Here is a 21,721-nt window from a genome sequence, read left to right as displayed (position 1 = left end):
TCCCTGTGATTAAAGCAACAACACTGACTTGATATTGAAATTTCAAGGATAACATTTTACACAACTTAATTTGAAAACTGCTTATTGTAGACCACAGAAGAAGAGAATCGACACTTTTTATTGAACATCTCCTGAAAAACGTTCATAAACATTGAATAACTATTTTAAACAGAATCTCCTCCCAATGTGCGTTGAAGTTCATATTTTATAAATAATTTTCTAAAATGGTTTATGCTGCCTACATTGCACAACTGTCATCCATGAGATTTAAGCATACATGTCAACTTGTGACAGATACATGAACACGGCACGTAAAAGTTTTTCAAACGTAATAGTGTATTCCCGTTTGCAGTTAGGAGAAACCCTCCAGTAGTATAGCATTAGCATGTTGTGCTCCAGAGAGGTATGGCTGACTCATGTGTGCACTGAAGCTGAGAGCAGCACCAGGACTTGGCTAATGAGGTTTCTTTTCCTTTAGCCTTCTCTATTTCTATTAGCTAGGTTTAATTACTATTATCAATCTGGGAGAGGAGTCTTGGTTTTGATTCATTTAAGTGCAACTGCGGCCAATTCAAACTAGATGCACTCTACACCTTCTTGTGTAAGTGATGCATTAAACATATACATTCATTTTAAAACAGTTTTTTAACTTCTGAGTTTGTGTTGCCCTTGCATGTCGTAGCAGAGGCTGAAATATGAAACTGTCTGTATGTACAGTGGAGGAAGGAAGTATTTGATCCCTTGCAGATTTTGTGAGTTTAACCACTTACAAAGAAATGATCAGTCTATAATTGTAATGGTAGGTTAATATAAACAGTGAGAGTAAGAATATCAAAGAAAATCCAGATATTGACATTATATAAAAGAGAAACCCTTGTTGGACAGACAGAGGTCAGACACTTCTTGTAGTTGGTCTCCAGGTTTGTGCACATCACAGGAAGGATTGTGGTCCACTCCTCTCTGAAGACCCTCTCCTGAATTATTGTTTGTTGCAAGGGGATCAAATACTTATTTCCCACAGTTAAATGCAAATCAATTATCTTTTATATAATGTCAATTTCTGGATTTTTCTTTTTATATTCTGTCTCTCATTAGTCAAATAAACCTACCATTGAAATGATAGACTAGTCATTTATTTGTAAGTGGGTGAACTTACAAAATCTGTAAGGGATCAAATACTTATTTCCTCCACTGTATACAGTGGGGCAAAAAAGTATTTAGTCAGCCACCAATTGTGCAAGTTCTCCCACTTAAAAATATGAGAGGCCTGTAATTTTCATCCTAGGTACACTTCAACTATGAGAGACAGAATGGGGGGAAACAATCCAGGAAATCACATTGTAGGATTTTTAATGAATTAATTGGTAAATTCCTCGGTAAAATAAGTATTTGGTCGCCTACAAACAAACAAGATTTCTGGATCTCACAGACCTGTAACTTCTTCTTTAAGAGCCTCCTCTGTCCTCCACTCGTTAACTGTATTAATGGCACCTGTTTGAACTTGTTATCAGTATAAAAGACACCTGTCCACCACAACCTCAACTCCAAACTCCACTATGGCCAAGACCACAGAGCTGTCAAAGGACATCAGAAACAAAATTGTAGACCTGCACCAGGCTGGGAAGACTGAATCTGCAATAGGTAAGCAGCTTGGTGTGAAGAAATCAACTGTGGGAGCAATTATTCGAAAATGGAAGCCATACAAGACCACTGATAATCTCCCTCGATCTGGGGCTCCACGCAAGATCTCACCCCGTGGGGTCAAAATGATCACAAGAACAGTGAGCAAAAATCCCAGAACCACACGGGGGGACCTAGTCAATGACCTGCAGAGAGCTGGGACCAAAGTAACAAAGGCTACCATCAGTAACACACTACGCCGCCAGGGACTCAAATCCTGCAGTGCCAGACGTGTCCCCCTGCTTAAGCCAGTACATGTCCAGGCCCATCTGAAGTTTGCTAGAGAGCATTTAGATGATCCAGAAGAGGATTGGGAGAATGTCATATGGTCAGATGAAACCAAAATAGAACTTTTTGGTAAAAACTCAACTAGACGTGTTTGGAGGAGAAAGAATGCTGAGTTGCATCCAAAGAACACCATACCTACTGTGAAACATGGGGGTGGAAACATCATGCTTTGGGGCTGTTTTTCTGCAAAGGGACCAGGACGACTGATCCGTGTAAAGGAAAGAATGAATGGGGCCATGTATCGTGAGATTTTGAGTGACAACCTCCTTCCATCAGCAAGGGCATTGAAGATGAAACGTGGCTGGGTCTTTCAGCATGACAAATGATCCCAAACACACCGCCCGGGCAACAAAGGAGTGGCTTCGTAAGAAGCATTTCAAGGTCCTGGAGTGGCCTAGCCAGTCTCCAGATCTCAACCCCATAGCAAATGGAGGAATGGGCCAAAATACCAGCAACAGTGTGTGAAAACCTTGTGAAGACTTACAGAAAACGTTTGACCTCTGTCATTGCCAACAAAGGGTATATAACAAAGTATTGAGATGAACTTTTGTTATTGACCAAATACTTATTTTCCACCATAATTTGCAAATAAATTCTTTCAAAATCAGACAATGTGATTTTCTTGATTTTTTTTCTCATTTTGTCTCTCATAGTTGAGGTATACCTAGGATGAAAATTGCAGGCCTCTCATCTTTTTAAGTGGGAGAACTTGCACAATTGGTGGCTGACTAAATACTTTTTTGCCCCAATGTACATTCATTTGAAAACAGTTTTTCAAATGAAGTTTGTGTTCCCCCTTGCATTTCAAAGCAGAACAATAAGCAGAGGCTGAAATATACACAACGGTATGTATGTACAATACAATGAGGGGGTGATTTCTCTTAAAACATGTGACTGCTCAATCCAATCCGACGTCTCGTCTCGGCTCATAGTGTGAGGTTGAGGTAATCCAATTAAAGCCAGGGAGTCACTGGTGAGCCAAAGTGAGTGTAAATACTGGTGTGGCCTGAGGCTGATTGAAGTGTTGACCCCATGCCGAGAGGCCGGAGGAAGCCCAAAGTCAGTTTGTCTGAGAGTTGAGTCAATAAAGCTGTCCATTGAGCTGCCGGAGCACTCCCACGACAAACTCCCTCAGCGTCTAAGAGAGAACAGAAGAAGCACACAACCTGTGACTCATCTCATCTCATCATCAACAAAAAGCTACTTTGATCGAGTCTGATCTGCTGTCCAAACGCGTCTAAAGTCTTCCATACCTGTGGCTCGCAGTGCTCCTCGATCCAGCTGAAGACGCAGGCGGAGAGCTCTTTGAAGCTGCTCACTGAAACAGAGTTGCTGAACGACAGGAACAGGGAGTCCATGATGCTCTGAAAGATGTTGAACTTGACCTGGTCCGACACCTGATCCTCTCCCTGCGCAGGGTGATTCTGGTGGGCCTTCACGATGTGCTCATAGTTGCTATTTCAAAAGAAAATCACTGCATCTTAAGATATGCGATTCAATTAATAGCAACAACCGATTCCTTAATTGGTTTGAGCAAGTGTCACAAATACAATCAACACCAAGAACTATAGGATATCCTATTGCGGTTTTTTTATTGAACTTTTCACTATATGTTGTTTCATTGCTACAATTAAAGCATTTCTATCAAGATTTTATTTCATGTAAAAGATGAAAGGTGGGGTGGGTAATTTTGGAGAAACCAGCTCGAGTGTGCTAGAATTAGAAAATACACAGCCGGAAAAAATCTGCCACTTCCTCACAGAGCCCCTCCTCCAACACACACAAACGCGCACATGACCAATGAGGGCACGAGATAAGTTTGTGCACAGATGGAAGGCTGACAGGCAGGTAGGCCATCCAGTTGTTTTAGCCGGGCCGGCTCAGTTGATTGGTCGTGCTTTTTACAGTACTACGGCTTCCACAGATGACTTTTTTTTAATGGATTTTTTGTCAAAGCACTTCAGATATTCATTGCTATCGGGATGTTAAGAGCATTCCATGGAATATAACAAAAAGTGTATCTCGAGCCGGTTTCTCAAACTACCCCACCTTTAACACAATTATTTGTATATTATATATATGTAATTGATTTGCCTGAGCAGAACAAGTAGGGAGGTCTTAGTTTGCCAGCAATCCTGACTAGAATACATCTTGGAAAAAACATTGCTTTGGTTGTTTCAATTCAAATTCAAAGGTTTGACTGTCATATGCACATGCTGTAAGCTAGTGTAGAAATGGCAATGAAAATGTTATGACCCGAGCTCCTCCAACAATGCAACATAAAATAAAATACAAAATAGTGCAAGAAGTCTATATACAAGTAAATAGAATATGATATATACAAGAAAAGAATGTTTATGAATCTCACGTTTTCATGATTTTCAGCGCCATCACTTCTTTCCTTAGCACAGTTACTTCCTCCTCTTGCTTCTTCTTTTCTTTATGAAGGAAATGGATGTAGTCGATTGCTGCAAAGAAGCACAGAGATGTTTCCGTGAGGGATTTTTTCACTCAACACAGATTTAATTGTCCATTTGCCAAGAGGTGTTATCCCCATATACCAAATGCAGCTACTTCCTCTTTTTCACTTTTTTAATGAAGACATTTGAGCAATTGCCGACATCTCTGTTTCAATATTTCTATTGATAAATGTTTCTTTCTTTTTGTAATTATATATGTCTGTAACTGCTTTGTTCTCTTCAATTGTTGTCTTTTTTGTTTCTTGGTGTAATGTGAGCAGGAACTGTAATCCTGGGCAACAAGCTCATGCATGTTTGTATCACATGACTGTATCATCTTGCTCTAATAAAGCTGCAATGCAATCCAAGAAATGCAATATTCTCAAGGATGAGCTACATCTTACTCTTCTGTAGCACGGTGGCCTTGCTGATCTTTTGCGCTCCCACTGCAAAGTCAGACTGCTGCAGGCAGGTTGGTACTATGGACTGGAGGTCATCGTAGCCTTTCTAAAAAAAAAGATAAAGTACTGATTAAATTCAAATATATAACTGTAAAGCTTTTCCGAGGATTGTGAGATGTATCTGTGAGGTGAGACTTACCTTGATAGCATCCCTGCGTTTCTGCTCAGCCTGTGTGTGCGCTTGTCTCCGCCGATCTTTATACGAGTCCTTATACGACGTCTCGTGTTTGTTATCACTGTCTTCATCATCTATTCGAGAATACATCAACACTCAGATTTAGAAACCGCAGCAGACCGCTGACAAATGCACAACGTTGATATTATTGGTGGACACATAATGAGGATGAAGCATATTTATTTGGTCCAAACTCTAATTTTAATCTAATAGCAAGATTTTATGGGATTTAAAGATGAATTTATATATTTACTTAAAATGAATATCCTGGAGCTTTAGTTTTTATCTTTCATTACAGAAATAAGTACCGTTGGACCATTATTTTTCATCTAAGCAGAATTCAGAGAAGCTAATTATGTATGCTTCAATAAAGTTCAATCTGAATAAAATGCACTTTAAACTGGCCTGGCTAGTCATTATTTGACAGATGCAACCCATAAAACCCTATTTGTAACGCCCGTTATTAAAACAAGAACTGTCCTTTGATATCTTATTAAGAGACCTTTTGAACGTTTTTTTTATGACACTATATCTTGACATCTTTATTGCGTACTTCACTATGACAATGTTATGGCCTAATATATCTAGAATGGTTCTACGTGTGCGAACTGCAGTACATATTCTCCCTTCAATAATGTGAGTTTCACAGTGTTACAAACAGTATACCTGTATTGGGTACTGAAGAGGCGCTTGTCGAGCCGATGCTGTTGGCTCTGGACACAATAGAACCCTTTCTGCCCGTTTCAGCAAAGAAACCTATAGAGCAGGACAGACGACATAAAAGATGTTATGTTAAAAGATTATGCAGGTATATGATTCAGAGTCACAACAACTTTGCAAGACAAAGATTGACAGAAAGACAGGGTCACTATCACATGGCCAAGAAATAGGATGTGAACCGACTGAATACTCACTAGGGTCAAAGCCACTGTCACTGAAAGCTCCGTCTGTCTGCAGAGTCATCACAACAGGAGATGGAAAACATATAATTTAGATGAGGAGATTTTGGAGACGAAAAAGGGCAAACATCGTGATGCCCTAAAAAACACTGACAGTAGTCGAATTATCTAGCCTGCGCGATAGACAGTCTAAACCCCCGCTGAGCATTGCCCTAATTACACAAATGATACCAAATCACAACATGCAGGAGAATACAGAGGTGCAGCCAATCACTACTTCAAATCACAGATCCACTTTTTAATGTAGGGCACCAAAACACACAAGTAGCCGTAGTGTTTGGTTCCCCCATTCAAGTTGAGTTTTTATCCAATAATTCCAGAAGGTAAACTCAGTGATCAGCCTCTGTATCTGTAAAGCCCTTGCACGAAAGGTGCTATATAAATAACATCTATTATTATTATTATCTTTAGGTTTGATAAACAATAGACATTCACTCGAATTGTTGTACAATGCTGCATTGAATTGCAGTCTCTGGGTCACCACCTGATGTGTAAGATTTAGACAAATGATATAGTTTGCAATTAAAAAAGTGCTGAATTTTTATTAAATATTCATATGAAATAGAAAACGCAATAAGAATCCTATACAAATGAAAGAGGTGTGTCATACTTGTACAGTGTAGTTATGCAATGCAGCATGATGAGGATGATGTGGATGTTATTTAAATGTAATCAGATTTCTCAATTGATAAAAACGTTTTTTGTTGAAAATGTAAAAAACACTAAAAAGGCAAAAATAAATAAATAAAAATTGAGCAAAAAACTGCCAAATGTTATTAAAGTATTCATATAGCTTAAAACAATAACTTAAATGTAATAAAAAGAAACGTGTCTTATTTAAGAGGAGATAAGATATGCTTTATTAACGCCAAATTGGGAAAATGTTTTTGTCACAACAGCATACACAAATAAAAATAATAACAAGGCATTGCACAACATCACATTCACAACACATCAGTCATTGAAAAAGATGTACCAAAAACAGGTATTATTTAGTTAAAAGACACCGCTGGATCCAGAGTAGATGTCGAATATCAAACCTTAAAACTAACCTACCGCAGTTGTAAACATAGTCCATTTCAACCTTGCTACATGTTTTATTAGACCATAACTACTCTGACCAAAGGTTTATCTACCTCTAACATCATCATATTTATAGGTTCCCCGAATAAAACACAAAGGTTTCACATGGGTTAACAACATGATTACCGAAATATTTCGATACAGCTTTATTTCTATAAAAAGAGCTAGATTATTACATTGTCACAACGCCTTGTAATAGCTTTTGCCATTGCTTCTGACAAGGGAAAGGGATCTAAGTCATATACATTGTGGTGGGGCTACAAAACAATGCATTTCTGAGACAATTTAAGGTGCTGCACCACATTTGACTTTTAATGAATATGCACTTCGCTTTCACATGGACGTTAGAAACAATGCAATGTTAAAACACAAATGTTATTTAATGTGGGTGCAGATACGTGGAACACTAGTTTCCCCTTTCAGGACGATTTGTTTACTTAACGAGCTAAGAGCTAATAGCTCTATGACGTTTGCAAACTGTCACCTAGCTAGCGTTAGCTTTTTAGCTAACAAAGCCCTGCTCCTTCTTCGTGTTAGCAAAACTTCAACTTATAGATATGACATGTATCCACATATCAGTTCCGTCACACATCAGACGTAAGAACTAACAAAAAGTTGTTGTCACCTAACATTACTTACTTTCCAGTGATCCTCGGGCGACGTTGTTGGGTCCGTCATTTTGAAATGTAAAATAAGCTCTGCTGCTGCCTTCGAGTGCTTCTCGAAGTTGCCGAAAAGTGTATAGTTCTTTCAAATATCAAACTTAAAAAAGAACTCCACACAGACCAAACGATGTCAGATAGTAAAAGAGGTTTGCTCCTTGAATAAAAAAATGTGTCCGCGACTAACTTATTTCCCCAAATCGAAATTGTTCTTGTGCACAAGTTTGTCAAGAACAGGTAGGGTTCATCATGAAATGTTACTGTTTGTAATAGTATTAACTAGTAAACCGTTATTTCGTTACAGGGTCCATGTCCTGTGCATTTATGTGCACACATTGACTGTTATATTTAGCTAGGTAGGTTATAACTCTGATGTCGATTAACATTGTTAGCGATTTCCGAGGAGACCACGAAGGCAGCAATTATACATGCAGGCTTGGCTTCAAACGCTGAGTGGCGTTGTTGTACAATCTTTCCTCTTACCTGACTTCCACATCAACCTGGCCTAACATGAAGGAAAGTGACTAAAACAAATGTAAACCCATACAAATTAAACACTCTTTAAGATAATGTCAGTGCAGTGAAAGTTAATTCATGGGAGAACGTTTCTTTTGCTGTTGGTTCATTTTGCTTTGTTTCTTCTGCACCTGCTGGGTTAGTATTTCTCCTTAAACTTCAACAATCTTTCTGCTTTCCTTCCTGTGCAACATTATTGTACTCACTATCACCTACCACTATAGTAGTACAAGCACAACAGTTAACATGTTTATTTTCCACCTTGTCCTCCACCCCAGCTTCTGTTGCTGTCATGCACAGGAAGTTACTCTTCTGCTTTTGTGCTTCTGCGGTTTATGTCTGTGTTACAGAGGGTGTCACACTCAACTCTCCTTCCTCTCACACGCAGCCCTCTCTAGTCACTCTCCAGGGGAGTTCTCGGTCAACACATATAGAGACAAGTGAGTGAAACTAGGTGGGTCTTTTGCTAGAGCAGCAGGCCCCCACAAGGTGTGGTGCCTTATTCTCAAAGGTACTTGAAGACCAAGAGGAACAGGTTAATGGGAGGACAGACAGACCTTCTTTCATCACCCAACCTGCCCTCAGGACTCATGTGGATTTAGTGAGGCTTGGTGTTCAACTCCTAAAGGCCAAAATACTTGGTTTCTTGAGACCTTCTTGTTGTTGTCAATCAGAGTGATCAGTTTGTGTCACTCTGTTTTGTAGCACACATATTTCTCAGAAGTTTGTTTGTGTTAAGCTTTCCTGCTGGATTACTTGTGGAGATTCGTGATGGGGAATGTGGCCACAGGGGCCCTGGAGCAAGAACAGACTGAGGGCCGAGAGGCCAGAACCTCAGTCGGAGGAGCTTCAGGAATGGGAGAACCCACTCCAACTTTGCAGAAGAAGCACCCGGCTCCCCCCAAGTTGCCCATGCCCCCAGAGGAGGAGCTGGAGGAGCGCTTCAATGTGGTGCTGGTGAGTGAACAGGCACACACCTTTACTGCACACAAAAATAGAGATTATGCACTTGGTGTATTAACAATAGCAGCTAGGGTTTTGTAATAGAGGCTAAATGTTAGATCTATGAAAATTATGCAGGTATATGATTCAGAGTCACAACAACTTTGCAATTGCCCTGTTTGAAAACGTGTGGGTTGTGACTGATTTATGCCGCCAAAAACCATTTGAACTAAATACAGACTAAGTGATGGCAACATTTCCCATTTTCTTAGATATTTTTTAAAATATCCAAACACTGAGGCCCATTATCTTTCAGCGCCAGATGGCTACATTTTACAAGATGTATGCTTTAAATGCGATCCAGTGAAGATGTCAATTTGCCAATGTGTGTTTTCAAAAAAGATCATCAATAGCTGTTCAGGGACAGGGTGATTTAGTGCATGCTCAGGCGGCTGGCCCCAAGGGGAAGTTGAGCAACTTATTTACATGAGTTAGACCATAAGACCGGAAAGCAACAGTTCCACCACTCTTTCAACATCCTTGCATCAAGGGAAAAATCCCAAATCTGATGATGAATACTTTAATAGTTTGAAAAAACCATTAAGAATAACACATCAAAACATATGAACTATATAGAATATTGTATTTGATGATAAAGCACTAAAATGTCAAGGGGTGTCAAGAACATTTTGACACCCCTCATGCTTTATCTCAGATTTTGTCTTGGGCCTCAACAATTGTATATATAAAGTGTCAACAACCAGCCTAATATAACCATGATATCTTATACCTTAAATAAAATAATCAAAAAAGTGTTGATGATTTTTTTTTAAATGTCAAATATATAGTTCTTATTTAGGCTACCACATTATACATGTAACTTTGTTCATGTTAAGATTCACTTGACTTGTTCACATAATGTTTACACAACTTCTGAGAGTGTCATGCCACAAGAGGACATGAAATGTAAGTGTGGCTTTGCTCTAACGTTAACCATCTCAAAATATCCGTTTCACATGTTTTGCTCGGAAACGGTGGCCTGTGCCATTTGTACCTACAACGCCCTCACTGGCGTTGCATGAAAGTGTGACCTCACTTCCTCCACCACATATTCAAACTTCAGAGCGAGGCTGTACCTTATTTTATTGTAAGAATTCAGGATTGATTGTTTGCCTAAATAAAACATTTTCCAAACGTAGGGAAATGTATATTACTTTATGTTCATGTAAGTTCATGCAAGTAACATTTCCTTTGTTAAGTGTTGTACCCCACAAAACCCACAACAGGACTCCTCCCTTCCCCCACCAACGATGAAGCGTTATTTCACCACCAATCCACTGCTTGAATGTACACACTTATATATATTATGTATTTAGGATACACACCCAGTATCAACTGATAATTCGTTATAATCATGACTGTTCTTTGTATTAGCTGCATAACCAATGACAGGTGTAGAGCGCAGCAGTGTTGTGAGTGTAAAGGAAGATTGTATCAAAAATCTACTGTGAGCAAAACATATAGAATGTAATTATTCCCAAACCAGTGTTACAAAAAAAAAAGAAGTATTTAATTAACGGCTTTTCATTTAAAAGAAAGTGATTGAGAATCCTACTTGCTCCAATACATGTTCCAAGTATCTTGCACTTTAATAACTTATGACATTTTCTTCTCCACAAAAACTCCCCAATTAGGTTCTGAATAATCCATAATACTTAATGTGGGTTCATTAAATAATTCAGTTCTTATAGCAATTTGAGTGGGGAAATAACCTTTTTCTATCAGTCAAATATTTAACAGTAGGTGGAGGGAGATAAGTGAAACTGCCCTTTTTGCGCAAAATGTCAACACTTTAGTTGGTTGAGTCAACCGGCACCAAAAGGTTCTGGATGTGGGGAGTTCTTGATGCGTGTAGAATACCATACCAAAGATGATGTTATGAATTATGAATCTTGGTTAGTCCTATGACATTTTTGCCATACTCTTATTAAAACAATGCCAGTGTTTTAAAGACACGACAAATATATACAAAATAATAAGTGTGTAATAATGGGCCTTTTTTCAACAACTTTATCTTTACCAAAGGTTGCATGGTGATTTAAAAGTTGACATCATTATTACACCACCACATGTCAGTTCCTTAATTTCTTAGAAGTTGACACGAGTAAGCGTTGGTGTGTGGTGCCTACTGACAACCATCAACACATGCATGCAAACATGAGTCATCTGTGTTTCCGGCAGGTATACACCCTTTAGAAGGTACATCTGTGGTTTGATTGGGTTGAAATTTGAATATTGTTGCCTAAGCAAGAAAGATAAAAAGATTACAACTTTTAAATGTGGTGCTGAATTACACTGGAGGTGTTAAATTGTAGAAAACAAAGCTCAAAGTTTTCTTTTCATCCAGAGTCATATTCTTGCATATATTAATGAGCGTCTTTCTGTCTTTTTCAGAGCTACATGAACTTGCCTCCAGACAAACAAAAGCTGTTGAGTCAGTATGACAATGACAAGAAGTGGGAATTAGTCTGTGATCAGGTAAGAACTTGTTTTTTTTTACAGATAAAGAGCTGCTTTCACAATAAAACCCAACATATATGTTGCAAAATAATGATGAGTCAGGCGACTTCTTCACTGAGATAGAGTTGACAGAAAGTACATACAAACCCAAATTGGGTATGTGGTAAAGAGCAGAGTGCAGTGTGAAAACCTTGCAGCACAGTTTCTGTGGTGACAACTGATGGTGTCGGCATGGAAACAGTGAGCATTTGGTGCCTGTTGTGTTAACAAGGGGAGGCAATAATAGCTTCAGATGTGCCGTGTCAGTCCAGTCATCTCAGTGTTGCTGATCAAATTGAATCAAAAGGTACTTTGACTCTAAAACGTCTTCCTCAGGAACGATTCCAAGTGAAAAGCCCCCCGTCCAATTACCTGAATAAGATCAAGAGCTTCTACCAGGATCAAGGAGGGGTGTCTCGCAGGGTAAGCGTAAACAACCACCTTCTTTTCATATTTAACAAGTCTTTAATTTTCTATCTGAGCAAAAAGGACGTCTTAATTCTCACCTCTTCTTCTACTTTAGCTAAAGAAAAAGATTCAGGAAGCCACACAGGTCCTGAAAGATCTGGAGATATCACTTCGCACCAATCACATTGGGTGAGCATTAACAGAATGATGATGTTCAGACACTCTGTGTTCCCTGTGATTGCCGCCAACTATCAACCTGTGGAAGAGATAGTGATGACAGGGATATCTTTTGGATTACCAATGTGCTCAGCAATGGTAACACATTTTCCTCCGTTACAAACCAGTGGCAACCTCCAGGTTTGAAAACTGGTTCCAACAAGAAGTGATATTTTATTGTAGTCTATGAAAAGATGACCCCACTTCTCACTTCATACATTTATTACCAAAGTTAACATGTCTAAGTCTTCTTCAAGACAGCTAGAGGCTTATTTTGTAAATAAAAAAATGGACAGGGCTTGTAAATGTTGAAGAAATACATAAACAAATATATTATTATTATGGTTAATGTTCAGTTGGAGTCAGTTGGAGTACATACACATAAACACAAATGCACATGAAGTCAACAAAGTACTGGATTGAGCAATAGCACGGTTTATTGATTATGAATTCAACATTTCCCACGTAATGTTATTTCTTCTTTCTAAAGAAACAAACTCTTGCTTCACGTCTAATCTAAGTGCAACATCTTTAAGATATATTTACAAAGCATTTCTTTATCAGTGTTTCATTCGTTCGCCATCCTTTTTTTAAAACGGTGGTTCTTTTTGTAGATGGGCTCAAGAGTTTCTCAACGAGCAGAATAAAGGTTTGGATGTCCTGGTGGAATACCTGTCCCATGCGCAAAGTGATGCCTCGTGAGTACCAGTGTGGTTTAAAATCTCTCCGAAAATGACGAAGCTCTTACAAAGTGACTATTTATCACAATGCATCTTATTGAACCCTTTAGGTACGACGCGGATAGTTCTGAAAATGGTGGCAGCCTGTCAGAAAGAAGAAAGCCAACAGAGAGGTCGATGGAAGACTTGACCAAGAGCCCCAGCAGCTCTCACTCACATGGCATGACCAGAGCTGCTCGGGCTCTGACTGTGAGGTAAGAATCTCCAGACATCAACCATTAGTGAGGAACAGCAACTATGAGGGTTCCAGTACTCAGAAATGTATAATTAATGATACATAAAGTGCACTCCACATCAAGATGTCCTACTAAAGAGGAACGTTCAGCTTCTAAGGTTGCATGCATAGTCAGACAATAGACTCACTAGGCAGAAGTGGTGTGGTGGTGCCGTATGACAGAGGTCATGCCGTATCATTTTCTTAGTTCAAGGTTTTTATTTTGTCATACGAACATAGCTACAGTGTAGTTATGACGATGACAATCTTAGGTCACAGGCTCCTCCAACAGTGCAACACCATAACACAGATAAACAGAAGCATAGTGCAAGTAAATAGTAAATACAAAAATAGTTTAAAAAAGTGAAATAGTGCAATAAGAGTCTATCTGCAAGTTATTGGAATATGATATATTAAATAAATAGATACATCCTTTCTAAGTAGCAGATGAATGTTATGGTTGTTTCAACAGTTCAGGTGTTGAACAGATGTTGTTTCAACAGTGCAGTTGTTGTGGTGCTGAACTGTAAACTGATCGGTTCCTTTTTGCAAATAACCTGCAAGATCTGCAAAACAGTTAAACAAATTCTCTCATAAAAAGTGACAACCTGAAAGATCAACCAAGCGGAGAAAAATACAATTTGAGGCGAACAGTGCGGGAAGCTAAAGGTCTTTTTCACTGAAAACATAGAAACCATTTCAATAAAGAGTACCAATACGTTATTTCCATGGCCTAGGGAAGTGAAATCAATATTTGTAAAAATAAGTATTGCATCTCAAAGTAAGAATGATTGATTTTGTGAATGCACAGGATGTTTATTTACTTTTTCCATCCCCAAATGTGCTTTGTTCTATTATAGTGTTCTCATTTTTATGACATAAAATGTTCCCATATTCTCAGAACATTGTCTTTCCAATTCAATGTCCATGGAGCCATTTCAAACTTACTAATAACAACTAAATTAGAGATGTAGCACCCTAGTTCTTTTGGATTAGGGTTGAGCGGTGTTCAATTTGTCACACTGCATTCATTCCCACTATGTGTTGAGTTTTTTATTCTTGGTTTCCCTTTCCACCTGATACCACATGTCAGCTGTCAGACAAACACAGTGGACGTCCTAAACAGCCCACGGAGTGTTGTTATAATTGGCAAACTGCTGTTCTGGGCCTCAGCGTTAAGCCATTTGCACGTACAGCCGCTTCACCTTCTCTTTCCCTCTCCTGTTATCCCTCCACAGAATAAGCTCCACTATTGGGAACAAGATTTATAAGAAATCCCATTCATCCTACCAGAGAGATGACGTGCATGTGTGCATAATGTGCCTGCGAGCCATCATGAACTACCAGGTAAAGCCTCCGAATCTGATTCCCTTACAGTGCAGTGTGTGTCCAATACCTAAAGCGTTGCATAAAAACATGCCCTCAAACAAGTCTTTTTAGCCAGTGACATAAACAAATGTTTTTCTCAATGCTGTTTCACTTTGCTTGGTCGAAGTAAAACACATTTTGAAATGGAACTAGTTGCTTTTATAATGTCGTTTTTCTCAAACCAAACACAATCATTTGTCCTGCATCCTTAAACACAGCAGCTCTCTTGGGCACCTTCTGTTTTCAGTCTGGTTTTAACCTGGTGATGACTCACCCGTGCTGCGTGAACGAGATCACCCTCAGCCTCAACAGCAGGAATCCCAGGTGTGTGCATCTGTGTGAGACAAAGTGTGTGTTCTCTGTGTGCCTGTATCCCTCTCTCACCCCTTCCTATGCTGCAACAGGACCAAAGCGCTTGTGTTGGAGTTGCTGGCTGCAGTGTGTCTGGTCAGAGGAGGACATGACATCATTCTGTCTGCTTTTGACAACTTCACAGAGGTGAAATACGTTTTTTAAAAGATATTTATTTGACTGTTTTGACTCTGACCGTTGTTTGGTCAGGCATACCGTTGTCCTAGACTTCCTCTATTTTATAACTCATGTCGTGACTGACACATTCCACGCCTCACATGCACTTTGGGGATAATTTTAGCACTTATAGAGCATGTGGGTGTGATTGCAAAGGCCATTCGAGGGTAAGACCTATATCCTATTTGTGTATCGTAGATCAGCTACGTAAAGGATACCACCCTTCAGCCCCCCTGGAGGCAACAATTAAAATGCATGTTTCCATTTCTTTCTCAGGTGAGCAGAGAAAGGAACCGCTTTGAGAAGTTGATGGAGTACTTCATCAATGATGACAGCAACATTGACTTCATGGTAGGTCCACACATGTTCGACCTAACACTGGCTGATTTCTTTATTAACAAATAAAGGGACTGATGTCGTTGAGTCTTTGCTGTCCTTGTGTTTCTCTCCAGGTTGCTTGCATGCAGTTCATAAACATTGTGGTCCATTCAGTGGAGAACATGAACTTCCGTGTTCATCTGCAGTTCGAGTTTACTTACCTCGGATTGGACAAGTATCTCGGGGTAAGTAACAATGATATCTTAGGGGTCAGTGAACACAGCATGGGGAGCTTTGATCAGCGAACAGGCAGATCATTCCCAGAGGAGATGGGACAGTAAAGTCTGAGAACAGAGATACAAAAAAGATACTCCAAATGAAAGCTTACAGTATGTTGCACAGGAGCAACATAATGTGGGGTTAAGCTTTGTTTGCTAACATATTAGCCATTGAAGGTGTGTTCATGTGTTTCCACATCAACTCATTGTGTATGCATGTGCCAGTGTTTTCCATCTGGTTAGTACTAATGCCCTTTCTCTTCCTTATGTATTGGATGCTGCTGCTGCTGCTTAGCCAGTTTCCCTTTCTATTGCAGTGATCAAATAATGACTTCCCTTCTTAACTAGAGGCAGATCAAAGATTAGTCAATTAATCGTTCAACAAAACGATTTGTTTATTGAACAATTATTTTGTTAACTTTTTCAAATAGGAATGTTCTGGTTTAAGCTACTTAATTTATGATTTTCTGTGTTTTCTAATGTTGTTAATTGAATATTTTGGACTGTGGTCTAATAATTGATCTCTCCCTGGGAAACTGAATTTGAAATGTTACAGAATGTTCAAACATGTTATAAACAAATCACATAATCAATTAATCTGGCAAATGTAATCAATGATGAAAATAATAAACGAGTTGCAGTCCTTACAGTATTAACTGCTAGAAACAGGTACATACAAATGTATCAAATAACTGTATTTGTCTAGTTTCTGTAATTAAAAAATATTCTATTATCCCAATATAAAGTCCAATTGAGTTGACCCCTATGCCAGTATGGACATTATTGCCATATGTATGTGTTAAATAGTTGCCTGTGTCTGTGTGTTAGCGTCTGAAGCAGACAGAGAGCGAGAAGCTGCAGGTTCAGATCCAGGCCTACCTGGACAATGTGCTGGATGTTGGAGCCCTGCTGGAGGACGCTGAGAACAGGGGGGGGGTCCTCGAGCATGTGGACGATCTGCAGGAACACAACGTACAGGTCAGCTGTTCAAAGGAAAGACAGATTGCATTCTTGATCAGATCATGTGATGTTAAAGCGATGATCTCTTGGTTGCAGCTGGAAGCCCGGCTCGAGGAGATTGAGAACCAGAGCACAGAGAAGATATCTGAACTTGAGACTCAGCTCATGCAGGCCACCAAGGAGACGGAGCTGCTCAAAGTAAGTGCACACTTTAATGAGATTAATTAGACAGCAAGGTGGGCCATTCTCACCGTGATTCATTATAATGAGGTCAAAGCAGTGGCAGTTCACTTTATTTTCATAATCATGATATGAAAGTAAAATCTAATTATCTTTAATGTGAAAAAAGAAAGATTTGCACTTGTCAAATAAATCTTGAAATGACCTTGCATTTGACCACTTCTATGGAAGGCAATTGAAATACCATTATTTGAGATGGAGATGTTACGCAATAATGATTCTGTGAGTATTCATACTAATGACATTTGTGATCCCCTGAATTTCCCTCTCGCGCCATCATCAGTTTTAGTTCTAGAGTTATTGAATTCTGATTGCAACGGTAATTCTTTAACTGTTCGTTTCTCACCATCGACATTTTATTTGGTCTAATTCTTCAGTTTATGACCAATTCCTGCGAAACCAAATATATTATTTTTGTGTTTGAATCTTGTTTTAGAACATTTCTCATTCAACCTCTGAGGTGAGACTGTGTGTTCAAATAAAGGACTCAACGGAAATAGCTTCGCGGATCTGAAATGGAAGACGTGTTGTTGAGGTGTGTGTGTGTGTGTGTGTGTGTGTGTGTGTGTGTGTGTGTGTGTGTGTGTGTGTGTGTGTGTGTGTGTGTGTGTGTGTGTGTGTGTGTGTCTGATAGGAGAGCCTGCGGCAGTCCTGCTCCCAGGTCAGTGCGCTGCAGCAGAGGGAGAGGGAGCGGGAGCTGGAGCGGGAGAGGGAGAAGGACCGGGAGCGCCTGAGCACCTCCGCCCCCCCCACCTCCTCAGAGCTGGAGCAGAAGGTCCAGGAGCTGCAGGACCGGGGGCTGCTCCGCCTGGGACGCAGCGCCTCCGGGGGGCTGGACATCCAGGTGGTGCCTGTCACCGTGGTGGAGTACATCCAGACCCCCGCACCCCCAGCCGCCCAGCCTGGTGTCTCTGTCACTGTCACTTCCCCACCCCCTCCTCCTGGTGGTCCAGGCGGGCTGGCCTCTCCGTCTCCTCCTCCTCCTCCTCCTCCTCCTCCTCCTCCTCCTCCTCCACCCCCTCCAGGAGCAGGACCACCACCCCCTCCTCCCCTACCTGGCGCCGGACCCCCACCTCCACCTCCCCTACCTGGTGCTGGACCCCCACCGCCGCCTCCTCCGCCCGGTGGTGGACCTCCACCCCCCCCTCCCCCACCTGGTGCTGGACCCCCACCTCCCCCGCCTGGTGGTGGACCTCCACCTCCACCTGGAGCACCAAACGCTCTATCTGGTAAGGAGGCTGGCAGAAAAGCTTGATTTCTTTTCAAAGCAGTTTGTAGCCCAGACGAAGTGAGGACACACGGCTTGGATTTCTCCCTCTGCTGATGGAACTGATGTATTGCTGGGGACTGCTGCCAATTTCATGTTGTCCAAACAGCTGATGGCTGATGGCCGGGGGTGTGGGTGGGAGAGGTGAAGCTAACTGTCTCTCTGTATCTGTGTATTTGCAGAGGATGTTATATAAGGATTGTGTTTGCATGTGTTTTATCATTTTGTATTTGTCTCTATAGCAACTCCTTCAAAATGACATGCGCCATCTTAAGGGACTATACCTTCAATGAATGGAAATCGTATTTGTTCGATGATTCTCCTTTTCTTGTTTCATAAGGCGTCAAGAGCAAGAAGCCCATTCAGACCAAGTTCAGGATGCCGTTGTTAAACTGGCAGGCCTTAAAACCAAACCAGGTGACCGGCACCGTCTTCAACGAGCTGGATGACGAGCAGGTCTTAGAGGTAAGAAGCTCCAACATCTGTTTCCTTTGTTGTTCTGTCAGGAAACTGCAGTTCTTTCTTCACCCTGACTTCCTTCTCTTTCTCTCATTGTGTGGACATCAGGAGTTGAACATGGATATGTTTGAGGAACATTTCAAGACAAGGGCACAGGGTAATCCAGCAGACATTGCTACTATCAAGAAGAAGGTGGTCCAGAAGGCCCCCAGCAAGACCTCCCTGATTGACGGCAACAAGGCCAAGAATCTGGCCATCACGTTACGCAAGGGGGGAATCAACGCGACCGGCATCTGCACCGCCATAGAGACGTACGTGCTTCATGGGAAATGTGTTGACATTTCTGAGTGATCCTCCTTTTTTCTCACTCATGGAATAACTGGTGTCGCTTTTACTACTTTTCTGCACAGGTATGACCAGGAGTCTTTGTCTATAGACCTGGAGTTACTCGAGCCCTTCATCCCATCAGATTTCGAGATGAAGCTGCTGCTTAACTATGAGAAAGATGGCCGCCCGCTGGAGGAGCTGGCTGACGAGGATCAGTTTATTCTACGCTTTGGGAAGATTCCTCGTCTGAAGCAGCGCATTAGCACTCTCACTTTCATGGGCAACTTCCCTGACACTGTGAAACGCCTGCAGCCGGTCAGTCTCTGTCATGCATTTCAAAATCGAACTGAGATCTGAGGCGCTCTTAAACTGATTTTGTTTTCCCTCCACAGCAACTGAACTCCCTCATCGCTGCATCGATGTCCATCAAGTCTTCAACCAAACTGAAAAAGTTATTAGAAGTGAGTAAAAGACAAACAAAATGAATTGTTCAGTCGCTTCCAAGTGTGTGAATGAGTGATTTCTCATGTTTTCCCCTAGATTGTTCTCGCCTTCGGGAACTACATGAACAGCAGTAAGAGGGGGGCGGCGTACGGCTTCCGGTTGCAGAGTCTCGACCTTGTAAGTAGTTGTTTATACTTACATTTTTTACTTTAAAGCAAGACTATTTCACTTATCAAGTTAGAGATGTCATTGTCTTACTCAAAAGACACATTCATACGTTACTAAAATACCCTCGAGGTTGTAGCTTTTGCAAAAAACCTTTGACATTCATCTCTTCATAATTCTTCCCTATTAGACATTTCTTTTTGATTAGCAAAATAATGACGTTGCAAGGTCATGGTGACCTTGACCTTTCTTATCAGTTGTTTATAGGTTCCTAGTGGATGTTTCCAAATTAGAAAATGTTTCCTAAATTGTAACTAGTGGTCGCTGTTAAGAAAAAGTAAGCAGTCTTGAATTAAGTCAACTCAAATGACGTATTTATCTTTGTCAACTTCCTCCCTTTTCAGCTGTTGGAGACCAAGTCTACGGACCGCTCGCAGACCCTCCTCCACTTCATCGCCAGCATCATCCAGGAGAAATACCCAGACCTGTCCAACTTCCACACCGACCTACACTTTGTAGACAAGGCAGCTCTCGGTGCGTTTACTCAGTCTACCTGGCCAATTATGGAGCTTGTGATTTTAAATGTGGAGAATTACTAAACTAAATGTTGTTGTTTCTGGGACAGTATCATTGGACGGCATTCTTCAGGACATCCGCTCATTAGAACGGGGAATGGAAATGGCCAAAAAGGAATTCCTGGTGCAGGATGACAGCAGGGTTTTGAAGGAGTTCATCAAGACCAACAGTGAGCAGCTGGAGACTTTAACCAAAGACAGCAAGAAAGCTCAGGTCAGCTTGCAAAGCATCTCGAATGTACAACCTCCACCCCACTGCATGCTCTCAGACATCATTTCATCTTCCCGTCTGCGTTTTAGGAGGCGTACGGATCTGTGGTGGAGTATTTCGGAGAGAATCCTAAAACCACGCAGCCTTCCATGTTTTTCCCGACGTTTGGACGCTTGATAAAGGCCTATAAGGTGAGGATGTGTGACGAGGGATTCACATTTGTATTTATTACAAATGTTGCATTTCAACTTGATTTTATTTCCCTGTAATTGAACACAGATAGCACAGCTGGAGATAGAGCGGAAAAAGAAAATGGAGAGTGAGAGCAGCGAGGAAAAAGTGTCATCTCCAAACAAGGCCGGGTCACAGAAGGTACAATCATAAGTCTTTAAATGTTATATCAGAGATGTATTAACATTGTTTGTTTAATGACTTTTAACATTTATAGTATACGCCATCTTTTTTATGAAACTTTCCATGTAATTAATACTTTAAGCAACGTAAACATCGAAAACAGATCTCTGACTATAACCCATGACAACCAAACTCTTAGAGGAATGGGAAATATATGTTACCTTTGATTTCAAATGCTTTTGTTGTACCTTTGCTAGGGACCTCAGACGCCGAAAGTGCCCCAGATGGACCTGATAGCGGAGCTGAAGAAGCGGCAGGAACCTCAGGTACGCGAGGGGAAGGACGGCGCCCTGGAGGACATCATCACAGGTACGGTAGCAGCACGATGCTTCCTGGTGGAGTCACACGGTGATATTTGAAGTGTCTGAAGTTCATGTGCTGTTATTTGAAACGCTCCTGCTCTGCCTCAGATTTGAGGAACACGCCATACAGGCGGACAGATGGTCGACGGCCAGCCCAGCGCCAGGACCCTTAATCCACTTCTGGTGCATTTTTTACAAATGTAACTCGAGAAGAACATGCTTCAAAATGTTCTGTATATACAGTATTTTAAAATGCATAACAAGCCATGTGGCAGCGTGTTTTTTAGCCTAGATTTTAGAGTGAAACTGCTCTGTAAATAGAATTTGAATATTTAACTATTTCATATTTTAAAAGCAACATTTAATTTGATTATAAATCTCACACTTTTACTATTTCTGTGGTACCAATTGGCTTTTGAATGTTCAGTCTTGTTACCTATTGAGTAATAATAAAATCATGATGTTTTTTGAAATGGACCTACTGTACTGTACTGTATGAGCGC

General features: G+C 40.7%; 2 protein-coding genes across 2 annotated transcripts; one reads left to right on the top strand and one right to left on the bottom strand.

The window, feature by feature from the left end:
• Positions 1-96: 96 nt before the first annotated feature.
• mlx (MAX dimerization protein MLX) lies at positions 97-8,020 on the bottom strand. The gene is made up of 8 exons (XM_034089543.2): positions 7,745-8,020; positions 5,978-6,014; positions 5,730-5,819; positions 5,028-5,137; positions 4,832-4,934; positions 4,337-4,436; positions 3,222-3,423; positions 97-3,106 (listed from the first exon to the last, which is right to left on the bottom strand). The coding sequence occupies exons 1-8, from the start codon at positions 7,781-7,783 to the stop codon at positions 3,050-3,052; spliced, it is 738 nt and encodes a 245-aa protein (XP_033945434.1). The 5' UTR covers positions 7,784-8,020; the 3' UTR covers positions 97-3,049.
• Positions 8,021-8,660: 640 nt separating this feature from the next.
• fmnl1a (formin-like 1a) lies at positions 8,661-21,695 on the top strand. The gene is made up of 25 exons (XM_034089930.1): positions 8,661-9,240; positions 11,680-11,763; positions 12,121-12,207; positions 12,308-12,381; positions 13,023-13,106; positions 13,199-13,342; positions 14,601-14,709; positions 14,978-15,054; positions 15,135-15,228; positions 15,535-15,609; positions 15,711-15,821; positions 16,683-16,832; positions 16,911-17,012; positions 17,689-18,283; positions 18,662-18,786; positions 18,889-19,091; positions 19,191-19,422; positions 19,500-19,568; positions 19,648-19,728; positions 20,121-20,250; positions 20,342-20,505; positions 20,592-20,693; positions 20,782-20,874; positions 21,114-21,225; positions 21,327-21,695. The coding sequence occupies exons 1-25, from the start codon at positions 9,055-9,057 to the stop codon at positions 21,389-21,391; spliced, it is 3,348 nt and encodes a 1,115-aa protein (XP_033945821.1). The 5' UTR covers positions 8,661-9,054; the 3' UTR covers positions 21,392-21,695.
• Positions 21,696-21,721: the final 26 nt, after the last annotated feature.

Source organism: Pseudochaenichthys georgianus, chromosome 8, assembly GCF_902827115.2.
Source record: "Pseudochaenichthys georgianus chromosome 8, fPseGeo1.2, whole genome shotgun sequence".
Classification (NCBI taxonomy): Eukaryota; Metazoa; Chordata; class Actinopteri; order Perciformes; family Channichthyidae; genus Pseudochaenichthys; species Pseudochaenichthys georgianus.
Note: the sequence above shows the minus strand (reverse complement) of the source record. Positions and strands in the feature narration are given on the sequence as shown.